Source organism: Pituophis catenifer, unplaced genomic scaffold, assembly GCF_029215685.1.
Source record: "Pituophis catenifer annectens isolate HBS135680 unplaced genomic scaffold, rPitCat1.0.hap2 SCAF_2, whole genome shotgun sequence".
Classification (NCBI taxonomy): Eukaryota; Metazoa; Chordata; class Lepidosauria; order Squamata; family Colubridae; genus Pituophis; species Pituophis catenifer.
This window is the reverse complement of record NW_027256882.1, coordinates 52,539,690-52,555,090: the sequence shown is the minus strand read 5'-3', so window position 1 is coordinate 52,555,090 and position 15,401 is coordinate 52,539,690. Positions and strand designations below refer to the sequence as shown.

The 15,401-nt window shown below is 41.5% G+C and overlaps 1 protein-coding gene across 1 annotated transcript in view; it reads left to right on the top strand.

Annotated features, from left to right (window-relative positions):
• Positions 1-15,401, top strand: part of LRIG1 (leucine rich repeats and immunoglobulin like domains 1) — a 148,019-nt gene extending 132,618 nt beyond the window's left edge. The window contains exons 13-19 of the mRNA XM_070936852.1: positions 3,679-3,999; positions 5,508-5,789; positions 6,508-6,927; positions 8,452-8,577; positions 9,016-9,150; positions 10,839-11,132; positions 14,790-15,401. Coding sequence (XP_070792953.1) covers positions 3,679-3,999; positions 5,508-5,789; positions 6,508-6,927; positions 8,452-8,577; positions 9,016-9,150; positions 10,839-11,132; positions 14,790-14,977 — 1,766 coding nt within the window. The 3' untranslated portion in view covers positions 14,978-15,401. The remainder of the gene's footprint in view (positions 1-3,678; positions 4,000-5,507; positions 5,790-6,507; positions 6,928-8,451; positions 8,578-9,015; positions 9,151-10,838; positions 11,133-14,789) is intronic.

Below are 15,401 nucleotides of genomic sequence, written 5' to 3'. Positions count from 1 at the left end.
ACCTGATACCCATTTCAGTAGCCTACTTTGGATTTTGAGGGTAAAGTTTCTTGCATCGGCTCCAAATTAGACACCACAATTAATGCAGGTGCGCTCGGGGTGATGGGGTTTCAACTTGTCAGAGTGTATGGGACTGGTTTCAATTAGTGTGAGTGGGGAAGAGAGCAAAATCTGAAGAGTTTGGATTGTTAACAATTTAAAGAACCAGCAGTGAAGGTCTTAAGGGGGTGGATCTAGGAATCTCCTGGGGCAAAAGTAAAATTTTAAACACTTTAGTTTTGCATGGAGAATAACAGCATCCCAGAACTCTTTTTTGGGGGAGGGGTGTATAGACTTTTTAGCCTTCCCAAAGCACATACATAAGGTAAAACCTAGACAAGAAATTAGATAGAATATTAAAGCTCTAGACACAATTAATCATCCTAATTAAAGTATCCCAACTGAATCAAAAATCATTTTCCTCATTTTGCAAGAATGCAATGTTGTTCTGTCACCTATGTTTTTTTTTTTATAGGAGGGATACATTTTATTTTTTTTATAAAAAAAAACCAAACCATTTATAAGAATGAATAAATCAATCCTATTTGACAGTGGTTGTAGGCACCCCTTGTGTACTGCATGAGGTTAGAGCAGTATTTCTCAGCCTCAGCAAAATGGACTTCGTAGACTTAAACTCCCAGAATTCCCTAGGCAGCATGCTGAAATAACTGCATTTATTTAACACGTGTCACCTTCCTTAATCTTATTAAAAATGGCAATTTGGTAACCGCAGATAGACAAGGCCGTGGAAAATCTCTTGGTCTAGCAACAACTGCCAGTTGTGGAATTGTCACTTCCCCCAACCATGCACTGACTCTCTTGGAGGGGCCGGAGGAGGGGGCAGGGACACACTGCTGTTCCTGTCATTCAAAGCAGAGAGCTACTGGTTGTGGCAGAGCAGCTGAGTCATGCGGGTTTTTTTTTTTTCTCTCATGCCTGGAATGTGCTAGAAGATAGTATAGTATTGCTTGTCTGTCTGCCTGTCCTCTTCAGAGTCACAGATGTTTTGGCTTTGGGATACTATAAATTTCCCACCCCTCCTCTGGCTATGCCCAACATATCCACCGTATCCATCTGATACCAACCCTTCCCCCCCCCCCCCCAATGTTATAGCCTGATGCAATCTCTTCTCTCAGACGTTAGAGCTGGGATGGGCAACTATGGCCCCTTTTATCACCCATGGACTTCAACTCCCAGAATTCCTGAGCCAGCCATGCTAGATATAACTGGAAGCCAGAATGTCTAAATGCACCAGGAGTGATTGTTGCGCCTCTTGGGCCAATGTAAAGGCACAAATTTAAACATGAATGCCTGTCTTCTGTGGATGGTCGTTCAAGGCTGCCCATGGCAGGTGCTATGTTTGAGAAACTCCTGCTTTGTAGATTATACTAAAGCCTTCATTTTGACATGTGGACTTCCCAAGTGAAGGATCCCTTCCCCTATACAGAGCCTCTTGCAGTCTGGAAGCCTGTAATCAAAGAAGGGAAATGCTATACTTCTTCGTTCGGCTACTTACTGAGTTGATGTACTGAATTGAAGAGATGCATGTATCTGTTATATATATACCAAACACACACACACCATTTTTTTCTTGCATGCCTTGGAATTAGTGAATTAGTGGTAAGTCATGGAAAAGTAGTTTTGCCGCCCTTAGATCTTAAAAAGGATTTTAACTTTGTAATTTTTGTAATATGTTTTTCGTTAGGATAGGCTCTCTTATTTTAAGTTATCCCACAGTTGTTTCTTAGGAGCTGTTTCAACTTCCTTCTGGTGTTTTTCATAAGGTCTATTACCGTTCAACTTAATTTCATGCAAAGGGAAACAGGCAGTAGTAGTCACATAAATGCAAATATTGTAAATGCACATAATCCTCACTTAACAACTGCAATTGTGTCTGGAATTTTACTCCTAAGTCATTGCGGTTATTAAACATGTCACCCTGTGACCCGATTTGATTTTATGACCATTTTTACTACGGTCATAAAGCAAGTAATTAAGTTAAGCATCTGGTTGTTAACCACGTGGTCATTTAGTGAACTACATGATTGTTAAGCAAACCCATTCTCCCAAATGGGCGGTTTTTGGCAAAAAAAAAATGGCAAGAAACACTGGAAACCGGCAAAAGAGCCGAGGTGGCGCAGTGGTTAGGGTGCAGTACTGCAGCTACTTCAGCTGAGTGCTAGTTCAGCAGATCAGCGGATCAAATCTCACCGGCTCAAGGTTGACTCAGCCTTCCATCCTTCCGAGGCGGGTAAAATGAGGACCCAGATTGTTGGGGGCAATATGCTATTTAGTATACTGTCTTTGGTGTAAGCCGCCCAGAGTCCTTGGAGAGTGGGCGGCATAGAAATATGAATAATAAAATAAATAATAATAATATAAAATAAAAAAGTTACGTGACATAAATGTGAGCTGGTTGTTAAGTGCTTAAAGCACGGTTATATGACTGCAGATCACATGTGTGTGGAAGTTGTAACTTCAAGGATGAGTCATAAGTAATTTAGCAGAATAACAGAATAAGAGAGTTGGAAGGGACCTTGGAGGTCTACTAGTCCAATCCCCTGCTCCAGCAGGAAACCCTCTACCATTTCCAACAAATGGTTGTCCAATCTTTTTATTTGTGTAACTTTGAGCAGTTGTTAAGCAAGGACTAGCCATAGGTGTGAGGGTCAGGACTGGTTAGTACTTGGATGGGGGCCAATGAGGAATGTTTCAGAACTGAAGGGATAGACAGAGAAGCAAACAAACAGACAAACAACATCCTGGAGGAAGTTAGTGACAATTTGCTGTGCTACTCTTTCCCAAAAACATTGGGTTTGTCAGTGGCATCTTGCCTTTACAGGGACATGAAATTCTGTTAAAAAAATACAAGGGAGATGGAGAAACGGGGATTGAGATAAACTGTACAGTTGTACTATATTTGAATTTCATTGTCGGAGATTAGCTGAAGCAGAATGCTTTTCTTAATGACGGTCAACTGAAGCTTGCTGGCATGTTTTGTTTTGTTTTTTTGAAAATTTTTATTTTTTTATTTTTAAACAAACATACATAAAAACATAAAACCATCTTCAATTACACAGAGTGTGTCGGTTGGTTACAAGTCTTTTGTGCATCTTCACCATATTCATAGCTTACAGTTTACCTAAATTCTTATATTATCAATCTAGTATATATCTACAGTATGTATTATTATCTTCATTAATCATTTATTTGACTATCGCTATTCTTCCCTCCTTTTGTACAAAATATTCCAAGATTTGAGTTAATTTATATTATAACATTCATTTCATCATCCTAAATCGATCCAATAATAATACATCTTTATGTTATATTTTATATAGTTCTACAATTCTTATATTATAAAAATCTCTATCCTATTTCATTTCCATATTTTTTTTTTATCTAACCATTGATAAAATAAATCCCATATCTTATAATATTGTTTATCTTCTTGTTCTCTAATTTCAAATGTCAGTTTACTCATTTCAGCACAGTCCATTATTTTCTTAATAACTTCATCTGGCGTTGGTATTTTCTCATTTTTCCAATTTTTTAGCAAACACAATTCTAAAGCTTGCTGGCATGTTTTGAGTACCCTTACATCCTTTTAAAAGAGGGGATGGTTTATTTCTTTTCCAGACGATTTTCCCAAACCCAAAATTATTGTTGAACCAGAAACTACCATCGCTGTCCTTGGCAAAGACATTCGCCTCACGTGCTCCGCAGCCAGTAGCAGCAGCTCTCCCATGACGTTTGCCTGGAAGAAGGACAGTGAGATTCTGCACCATGCTGAGATGGAGAACTTTGCCCACGTCCGTGCCAGGGATGGGGTGGTGATAGAGTACACTACCATTCTGCACCTGCGCCACGTCACTTTTTCTCACGAGGGACGCTACCAGTGCATCATTACCAATCATTTTGGCTCTACCTATTCTCAGAAAGCTCAGCTTACTGTAAATGGTGAGTGAGGGAAAATGTGGCTTGAACATTGTCTGCATTATAGAAATTAGCTTCCCCCCCCCCCCATTTTTATTATAATGCTGTGAAGCAGCTTCCTTTATCTTGAAAACGTTCCAGGTATGTGAACTTGGACTACCAGAATTCTCCAGCTAGGATTTGCTGAGTATCTGGAGGCACCCAAATTGGAGAAAGTGATCCAAGCCTCTCTCCTTCTAGATGTAAATATTAGAGCAGTGTTTGTCAACCTTGACAACTTGAAGATATGTGTAGGTTTCCACTCCAAGAATTGGAGACTGGGGAATTCTGGGAGTTGAAGTCCACACATCTTAAGCTGTCAAGGTTGAGAAACAATGTGTTAAAGCACAGCAACAAAAAGGGAAATGACTCCAAAGTGTTGTGAACACCAATAATAATTCCTTTCTAGTTTATTGCACAGAGGATTGGTTTGCCATTGTGTAAAAATTATTGTCCTGCGTAAGTGGTGAGAGTTAAGTTGCATCAGTCTTATAAACATTGGCTTGGCTCATTGGGATTTTTCCCATTGCCTTTATCTAAGAGTTAGTCTCTGGCACTTCTTAAATTAACTTAAAACACTCCTTTGGAGTCCTGTGTTTTAATTTTAATTTATAATGTTGTAAGAACTGAATGCTGATCTGTAAGATCCACTGAATGAAGGGGTTGAGGTAGTCAAATTGCATCCCTATAAATGCCTGTCTTCCTTCTTTCTTTGTTTGTTTCTCTCTCCCTCCCTCCCTCCTTCCTGTCCTGTCTTCCTTTCCTTTCCTTTCCTTTCCTTTCCTTTCCTTTCCTTTCCTTTCCTTTCCTTTCCTTTCCGTTCCTTCTTTCCTTCTTTCCTTTCCTTTCCTTTCCTTTCCTTTCCTTTCCTTTCCTTTTCCTTTCCTTTCCTTTCCTTTCCTTTCCTTTCCTTTCCTTTCCTTTCCTTTCCTTTCCTTTCCCCTTCCCCTTCCCCTTCCCCTTCCCCTTCTCCTCCCCTCCTTTCCCCTCCCTTTCCTTCCCTTCCCCTTCCCCTCCCTCTCTCTTTTCCCCTCCCCCTCCCCCTCTCCCTCCCCTCTCCTCCCCTCCCCTTTCCTTTCCTTTCCTAGTCTTGGGAATGGCTCCATCATGTTAGAGGAACTTAGCATGTTACAGCAAAAAAGAGAGAGAGAGAGAGGAGTTTGAGTCCTATTGCGCTCGAGATCATCATAATCCTCTTTTAACAACCCCATAATTCCTTGTGAGGTGGAGTCTGGGCAACTGAATGGAGCTGAATGTTTACTGGCCGGATGCCCTTCCTGTCACCAATGCAGAGTTTTATTCAGCAGATATATTCTCAGTGTGCCCAGAGAGAGAAATAACCACCTCTACTTAGGATCAAACTCACAGCCTCCTGATTGTAAGGCGAGAGCTCTATCTCTAGGCCACCACACCACTCCCTATTTGCACTCAAGATGCCCAGCCAATATCCTTTATTAGCTTGAGGGTACAATCACTCTCTTTATTATCCACAGTGCTGCCGTCTTTCCTCAAAACTCCCTATGACATCGCAGCCCGTACTGGAACAACTGCTCGGTTGGAATGCGCTGCTCGCGGGCATCCCCTTCCGCAGATTGCTTGGCAGAAGGACGGAGGGACAGACTTCCCTGCAGCTCGAGAGCGGCGCATGCACGTCATGCCCGACGACGATGTCTTTTTCATCACCGATGTGAAGATAGACGACATGGGCGTTTACAGCTGCACCGCTCAAAACTCTGCCGGTTCTGTGTCAGCCAATGCCACCTTGACCGTGCTGGGTAAGAAATGCTTATGGATTAAAGAAAAGTTTGTAGATTATCTTTACTGAAAAAAAATGAACAATATTTCCAAAAGGAACCTCTAGAGCAGAGGTCTCAAACTTGTGTTGTCACTTCGTCGTGTGACGTATCGCGACTTTTTCCCCCTTTGCTAAAACGGGGGTGGGCATGGCCAGTGCGTGACACATCCGGCCCGCAGGCTGCGACTTTGACACCCCTGTCCTAGAGAAGTACATTGAAAATTAAGAGGATGAAATTTAAGGAGGCAAAATTTAAAATTCAGGAGCAATAAATCAAGTGGATAAGGATAAGATACGGGAGAAATGCCTGGATTGGTTATAGAATGGGAGCCGGTTGCCAAGCATCCAAAATTTGATTTTGTGATGGAGGTGGGGGTGGGGGAGAGACTTAGCCATTGAAACTCTGGAAATAAGTTGTAAGTACTGCTAAATCTGCTAAGTGACTAGTCATTAAGTGAGGACTACCTGGAATTCAGAATGGAAGAGTATGCCTCTTGTAAAGCAGAGGTCTTCAAACTCGGCAGCTTTAAGACTTGTGGACTTCAACTCCACAAGTCTTAAGTCCACAAGTCTTAAAGCTGCCAAGTTTGAAGACCTCTGTTGTAAAGGAACCCTGAATGTCAGAATGGTCCTTCTTATGTCATCAGAAATAGGATGACGTCATTTATACGGTATCATTTCTTTTCGGTATCTTGCAGAGACTCCAAGTTTGGCTCATCCATTGGAAGACCGTGTTGTGTCTGTCGGTGAAACTGTGGTCCTGCAATGCAAAGCAACCGGAAGTCCACCTCCACGCATTAACTGGTTGAAGGGTGACCATTCTCTGACTGTGACCGATAGGCATCACTTTACTCCAGGCAACCAGCTGCTTATTGTCCGCAATGTTGTGTTAGAAGATGCTGGGAAGTACACATGTGAAATCTCAAATACAGTTGGAACAGAACGGGCCCACAGCCAAGTGAGTGTATTGCCTTCACTTGGCTGCCGGAAGGATGGAACCACTTTTGGAATCATGACTATTGCTGTAGTCTGTAGCATCGTCTTAACATCTCTGGTTTGGGTGTGTATCATCTATCAGACCAGAAAGAAGAGTGAAGAATACAGTGTCACAAACACAGGTTAGTCCAAAATATTGTTTTTGGTTGCCAGAACATTACATCATAAGAAATAACTTTCTCGTCTCCACTGAGTTTTTTTTTTCTTTTTATAACCCTTTCTAATCCCTTTATTTGGGGTGGAGCAGGAGTGAAATCCAGCAGGTTCTGACAGGTTCTGGAGAACCGGTAGCAGAAAGTTTGAGCAGTTCAGAGAACCGGTAGTGGAAATTTTGAGTAGTTCGGAAAACCAGCAAATACCACCTCTGGCTGGCCCCAGGGTGGGGTGGGAATTGAGTTTTTGCAATATCCTTCCCCTGGAGTGGGGAGGGATTGGGGATTTTGCAGTATCCTTCCCCTGGAGTGGCGTGGGAATGGAGATTTTGCAGTATCTTTCCCCTGCCATGCCACCAAGCCACATCACACCCACAAAGCCATGCCCACAGAACCGGTAGTAAAAAAATTTGGATTTCACCATTGGGGTGGAGAGTTGGTGCGACTGAACATTTACTGGCCAGATGGCCTTCCTGATGCCTCATCTCCATTGAGTACAATGTTCAAAGCTTGAAAAACAGATTGGCTTTGTTCTTCTGTACATCTAGAGGGCAGTTCCAAGTAGAATTGCTAAGTATTTGCATAATTCATAGGTTTGTCTTCACACATTCCAACCCATCCTTTCAAGAGATTGCACATTCCCTAAGCTTAGCTTTATGTGCCAGCAGTTTTGACTATTATCCTAAATATGTTTTGAAGCACACCTTTGTAAAAAGGCTTCTTTGCTCAAAAATTCAAGTGCTGTTAAAATACTCACCTGCTATGATGCTCTTTTTCCATAAAATTGGTAAGCTCAGAAATAAAGATTCAAAAAGCATTGCAATAATGCTTGTCACTATCTGCTGCTTGTTAATCCCTGTGCTCTCACTTTCGTCAAAGATAATCTACTTGCCAGCCAAGAGGGGGTATTACCTGAAAATGAAAACTGCCCTATCTCAGAACCGCAAAACAGAAGGAGTGTTTTTTTATTAAATTGTTGGTTATGTGATATATAATAAACTTGTAGTTCTTTGATACAGGCAAGAGTTCTTGCTCTTGAAATGTGACTCCAAAGGGGATGCACACCTTGCTTCTTAATATAACCATGATTCACCCATCAGCTGATTTTTATGGCCCATGATTGGGCCAGCAAGTTAAGAGCAAATCAGTGGCATCCCCTCTTCATTGGGAATGCAATAGGAATATCTCATATACTGACAGGTAAATGTTTAGAGCATCCCCCAGAATGCTGCTTTACTTATTTCCTGGTTACTGTAATTTCCAGACATTCCCAGCCATCATTTAATATTGTATTTGGGAATATAATGGTGCCTAGAACTGATCTCTACACAATTCCCAGTTTGTTTAGGTCAGGATTAGATAATTATGGCAACTTTATGACCTGTGGATTTCAGTTTCCAGAATTCCTGAGCCAGCATGGTTTCTGAATTTCAACACTGTTCTTATATTGTGACATTGGTTCTTTAGTTTTCTCGCTTTTTCCTGTTTTTCAAGATGAGACTATTGTACCACCTGACGTGCCAAGCTATCTGTCCTCCCAGGGAACGCTTTCAGATCGACAAGAAATAGTTGGGAGAGTGGAAAATGGCCAGCAGCCTAATGGTCAAATCCAGAGCAATGGTAAGTTTTGGGGAAAAAACAGTGCTGTATCTATTTTTTGTTTTTTGCAAGGGATGCAGGCCAAAAACTCAGAACTACACTGTTATTAAAACTATGACAAATTGCTTTTCAGTTCAGAAAAAAAACCCAGCAGTTTCTTCTGATCATCGGGTCTCTGCCGCTCATGCGTAGGGGGAGCGTGTGCACATTGCATTTTGGGGGTTCGGGCAAGTGTGTGCACATTCACGCACGTGCACTTTGGGCACTCGGTCCAGAAAAGGTTAGCCATCACTGCCCTAACTCTGCTGAAGATGTTATACCTCGCCTAGTATCAAAATGTTCGGAAACCAACCTAGAAGCTCAGAAAACGAACCTTCACACCTTCATAGAGTATCTTTATCTATAAAAGTTGGCCATGCATGCCTGCAGTTTGACAACATTTTTATCATTTGGTTACAGGTGTTTGCCAGCTCAGCAGAGGAAGGGATGCAGAGGGCGATGCTCACTCTGTCATTTACCGACAGCCAAAGATATGCTTAGAGCCTTGGAAAGGCGAAGACATTCCCGATAGGATGCTTCTTACAGACAACACAGGTATGGGAAGTGGGCCACTTCAATTTCCTTTCATAAACAGACACAAAGCAAACTTAGGCAACAGTTTTTGACTTTGAAAAATGCTCATCTTAACACTTTTTGTCAGCGATATGCTCTCTCCATCTGTTTTCCTAAATAGCAGACTGTCAATAATGGTTATACTGTAGAAAACTGCACTTGTATAATTTACATATTCTCCTCAACATTATTTACTTACATAAAGAACCTATGGAGCTGCCTGTCTCACACACACACAACGATCCTGTGCAGTTCACGACAACCAGAAAAGCAACAATGTGAAAACATATTGTAGCTTTTCCACCAAGGCGCCAGAACCACCAATACAGTCTACACCCCATCCTAACCTAAGGATTATTATTGACAAATAGAAGTTGCTAAAGTAGAAATGAGGAGTAGGCATGTGGAAATGTTATGTGATATGTGGATCCTGTCATTTCAAATATTCTTTTAAGAAGAGTATAAATCTTCAGAGTCTTTCCACGATACTTTGTATTGAGTCAGGAGGGTTATTTTTATTTATATTCATAACGACAGGTTATTTCAATTAAATTTATTGTCCCATAGATCTCCAAATGTAGTCCTTGACAAATGAGCCCAAAATTTATGTTGCTAAGTGAGAAATTTTTTAAGTGAGTTTTGTCTCATTTTACTCCCATTTTTGCCACAGTTGTTAAATGAATCACTGCAGTTAAATTTGTAACATCGTTGTTAAGTGAACCTGGCTTTCCCGTTGAGTTTGTTTGTCAGAAAGTTGCAAAAGGTATCACATGACCCCGGGACACTTCAACCGTCAAAAATACACACCAATTGCTAAGCATCCAAATTTTGATCATGTGATTATGGGAATACTGCAACCATCGTAATTGTGAAAAATGGTCGCAAGTCACTTTTTTCAGTGCTGTTGTAATTTTGAACGGTCACTAAATGAATGTTTGTAAGCCGAGGACTACCTGTACTTCTAAAGAACTGTGGCATATGCCTACCCAGCTCTGTGGAACCACGAATGGGGCTCTCTAGCATGAAACACAATCTTTCCCTAGGATGAAAAACTCCAGAATTCCTAACCAGTCATCCTTGTTCATTGGGAATTTGAATATACCATATTTTTCCGTCTATAAGAGGCCCCCATGTATAGGATGCCCCCCCTTTTTTTCTTACCCAAAATTCAGAAATCAATATTTTAAACATTAAATAGAAGACATTTATTTTGCAGAGTAAGACATTCGCTTACTGGTACCGGTATTTATTTTTTTGTTTTCTGACATTTTTATGGGCTCAGAACGCTCCGACATTACCGTATCTGGGCACTGGCTACACGCACTCCGTGGCATCAGTTGACATCAGTTACATAAGGCTCATGATTGAAGGAAACCTGTTAGCTTGTCTCTGCAATCGGAAGTTTCGCTCGTGCGCCTAGTTTGCAGTGATAAGGTATCAGCAGTTTTGCAACCATGGTTTTCCTCTCTCTCAACCCCCCCACCCCCCCGTGTATAAGACGCCCCTCTATTTTTAGGTAACTATTTTTAAGAAAAAGTATCATCTTATATATGGAAAAATATGATACTTGGCATACCTATCAGTGTTAGGTAGACTCATGAAACCATTGGTATTTCTTCTATCTGAATGTAGTTCCAATTTGTTACATTTGTTTTCCTTTCTGTTTCAAGCCTATAGCTTGCCTGCCACATATACGGACTGCGATGGAAGCGTGGATATCAACGTTTATCCCAAGGGCCCGGATTACTATTCTCTGGCTGCAGAGGCCATGACGCCAAATACTCCCAGTAGCAAGGACTCCGACAAGCACGGTGGCGTAGTAACGGCTAACTGTTCTAGCCCTCTAAAGTGCAGCACGAATACGGACAGTAGAAAATCAGATGTCAGTGGCACTATTTATCCTAGCAATCATGACAGGATGTCAGCGGCTTGCTCAAGCAAGCTACCTCTAGAAGACAGCAAAGGTATGGGCCTGTTTTGAGGGTATGTTTCTTAAAATGCCTTCCACACTTTCCAGGTTACTTTTGGAAGTCAGTCACTCTCATTAAATCTAGAGGGTGAAGGCACCGAACTAGAAAGCAGGAGACTGTGAGTTCTAGTCCCACCTCAGGTGTGAAATCCCAGTGGGGTGACCTTGAGCCAGCCATTCTTTCTCAGCCCAACTCACCTCACAAGGTTGTTGTGGTGGCGACAATAGGGGGAGGGGGGGTGTTAGTTATGTTTGCCGTCTTAAGTTATTTTTAAAAATAAAAAAGGCGAGATACAAATAAATATCTCTGCATTTAAAATGGCAGATTGGTGAGGGACAGACAGAAGCTTAGGTATGACTACGTACTCTCTTTGCTGCCATCTAGTGGCCGTTTGGATTTTTCTAGACCAGATATGGTAGCCCTAGCTAAGATCTGTTTCAAATTGGTCCATCCTTTTCCTCCAAGTGAGTTTGTTATCTTATATTTAGTTTTTATTCTAGAAATACATAGGAGCCCTCTGGAAAATAACTAGAAAACCAAGATTGGCCCTTGTTGTTGTTTTTCTTTTTTTAGTCAGCATTTTTGCCCAGGAGGACTGTTGGAGTGCAGAAGCCAAAATATTTCTGGCAAAGAATATAAGAGCTGAGTGTTTTAGTAAAGAGGGGAAAAAAAATAAATTGCTATAGTAAAACTATTATCCAGAAATTATCATAAAACAATAGAACAACAAATCTAAATCAAAGTTTTATGTAGTGGTATGGCTCAGTAAAGAGTATTTGGTAACCTGGAATGTAAATGAAGAATTAACGTTCCTTTAAAAAATGAACATACCATTTTCATATTTTGACCCCCAAATATGAAAATAATGGGAGAGAGCAAAGCCGATCTTGGGATGTCATGTCAGAAGTTTTATGTAAGAACACTGTAAGAAGTTGGCAGGAGCTTCTGCCTCCCTAGAGTCACAAGTGCAATAGAGCAGAAGGAAGAACATTAAAACAGGCTGTAGAAAAAGCCCTTATATTTATTTGTGGTTAGATTGTGTAAATAACCTACAATAGAGAGCTTGTGGCAATTTAACATTTGGTGATAATATTCAGGAACAGTGAACAGTCTGATGATCAAAGTCCTAACACATTGATTTGGCCTCCATAAAGTTTAGTTGGCCTACATATTCAAGAGAAAGGCTGAGACTAGGTAATTCCTCCTTACAAGTCTGATATACTCGCAAAATTGGCAGCTGTCTATCAATACAGCCTTGTAGAATCAAACAGGTTTCTGAAGGGTGAAATTAATCCTGCTCCAGCTGGCCTTAATGGTTGGTACACTAGCTTCAAGCCTCAAAACTGCAATAGGAACACATTTTGTGGACTTGAACAGAGTCCAAAGAATGGTTTCCAATGCCCTTAGGTTTGTAAATGGGTCAGGCTGAACACCATTCAATAGTTGAGCAGCTATTTTAGCGGTAAACAGTTTAATTGCTGCTGGAATGTCATTTTCCCCAGGGTGTCTATAAAACTGGATTATAGCTAATGTATAACCCAGTTTGGGCAGTAGAAGTGACAGAACTACCCAAACCGCCAATCTTTTAGAAACCTGAAAGACTATGCTCAAATACTCGAAACGTTTAACTTACTCTAATGGATAAGCAAGCCAGGTTCTAACCAGGATTATCTAAGATATACTACTTCTTAGTGCTATAATATGTGGCCAATAAATATGTAAATCATTCTGATCTGACTTTGTACAGAGGCTCAATCAATAAGATTTTAAAGCAGTGCTCAGTTATTACTCTGGGACACATTGAGTAGATTACAATAAATCAAAATGTTTAGCTTTCCCCGATAGAAGATGAAGGCATAAGTGGATAATTGATTCTCGTGTACTAGAAATGATTGTTCAGATCTGCAAAAGTTTCCTTATTTAAAGCTTCAATAAAGTTAGCAATAGCACTTAGATTTATATACCGCTTCACAGTGCTTTACACCCCTCTCAGAGCGGTTTACAATATCAGCATATTGCCTGCAGCAATCTGGGTCCTCATTTTACCGACTTTGGAGGGATGAAAAGCTGAGTCAACCTTGAGCCGATGAGAATCAAACTCCTGGCAGTGAGTTAGTCTGCAATACTGCATTCTAATCACTGTATCACCACGGCTGTAAAATGTTAAAGACAATTCTATATCACTAAATTAATTGGTGTTAAGGACCAAGTTATTGTCTCCACACCATGAAAGCAGCCAGTCCATCTCGATAGGCAGACTCATCCCCCTTGGAGCCTGAGGAGAGCGAAAAACGGGCCTACCGGGCCCACCGGGCCATCACGTGCCAAAAGAGGGGGGTCGGAGCACGGGGCGGGGCGCATAGAATTATGAATATGGGCACGTGTGCGTGTGACCCCTCTGCGCTCCCTCCGCTTTTGGCTCATGGCAAAAAAGTTAGCCATCATTGATAAAGGACTCAACACACAATCCTGTGGTCTACCAGTGTTAAGAATAAGGGCTGAAGAGATATGATTACCTAATCTGACCCTCTGAGAGCGGCCAGACAGGAAATCCATAATCCAAAGGCAGATTGAATAAGAAAGTCCAAGGTCCATAGGTTTAGACACTAGTCTATGTGGAAGTATTGTGTTAAATGCAGAGCTAAAATCTACAAAAAGCATCCTCACATAGCCCCCCCCCCCACCAGCTGTTCCAAATGAGCCAGAGCAGTGTGAAGAGTGATGGCTATAGCATCCTCTGTAGATCTATTTCTTCTGTATGCAAACTGGTGTTTATCAAATGTATGCGGAAGACCAGAAATGATGTGCCGGCAGACCAATTTCTCAAAGCACTTCATGATGATGGGAGTGAGTGCCACTGGTCTGTAATCATTGAGGTTATTGATAGGGAACGTCTAATTCTTCTTACTGATAGGAATCACTACTCAAGAATGTTCCCATTGGAAGGGGGAGAAATCAGGGATTTCTACTAAATTTCCAAACCCTGTCTTGGGTGAGAACCACAAGTGAGGCTGGGTCACTCTTTATGGACTCTAGAAATACTCTACAGCAGGGTTGGGCAATTAATTTTCCCAAGGGACTACATGAGCAATTGGGACTGGTGTAGAGGACCAAACCAATAGCTCCTTGTTGTGCTCTGCCCATTCACCCGCATGGCCATGCTTTGACCAAGGCAGCGGTGGGTGGCTGAGCTCATGTCTCCTCACGTGATGACTTCTGCTGCGCCTCCTCAGGTGAGGGGTGAGTGCTGCGCAGGTGCTGAAAAGCACTTTATCTCCTCGCTCTTCAGCCAACTGAAGGAATGGATAACGACTGCACAGCTTCTTCTGCTCCCTGTAGCACCATTTATTGATTTCTAATGTCCAATTGACTTCACACGGACCAGACAGGGACAGCCAAAGGGCTGGATGTGGCCTGGGGACTATAAAATGCCTGTATCTGCCCTAGAGCAAAAGTTCTCTAGCATCAGATACAGCCTAAATTAAATTGTGACTGAAAAAAAATCAAACCTAGATTCAAATAAGATTAAGTAGAATTAGATTTTACTTATATTTAGGCCTCTGTACAGAGAAAGAGAAGGGGGTGGTAGAGAGAACAGCATGGTTTGAGACATTCCGTCCTTACAAGTTCTTGTTTTTAATTGCATTACAGGTCCTTCACAGTCCTTGGATGCCTGTGAGCCTTATGACTGTTTATTGCCTGCTGAAGGCTCTCTGCTACATGTAAAAGGAAGTGCTGAACTATCTGAGGCATTACCTGGGGGAGAAATGCAGCCACGGCTTGTCTCTAATGGTCATTTAACAAGGTCACCCACCTCTCTCCCTCAGTCCAGCCACTGAAACGCTGACAAGGGACCCAGGAAACTTGGGAGGTGCAAATAAACCGAGCGTGCTCTCTCTGTCTCTCCCACTTATTTGCACAGAAATTATCTAGGCTACTTCTACCTCAAAGTCTGAATGGACAGCTTCGCGAATTAAAGGAAAAGTGATAACTCCATGAGGTATGAGAAGCAAGCTTGAGTAAGGGAACAGAGTCCTGTTTCTGCGATGCCCGCTTGTAAATAGTTTTTAAACTTCCCCGAGAAGGATCAGTGGCTCCATGTTGGCTTGCAAATAAAGCACAGAAATGCAAAATGTTACGATGTAAAGTGAAAAAAAAGTATTTGATAACAAATGTGTACATAAGAGTTTTCATATATATATAAATATATAAATATATATATTATATCTTTTAACAGAGACTGTTTTATCCCTTGGTGCATGT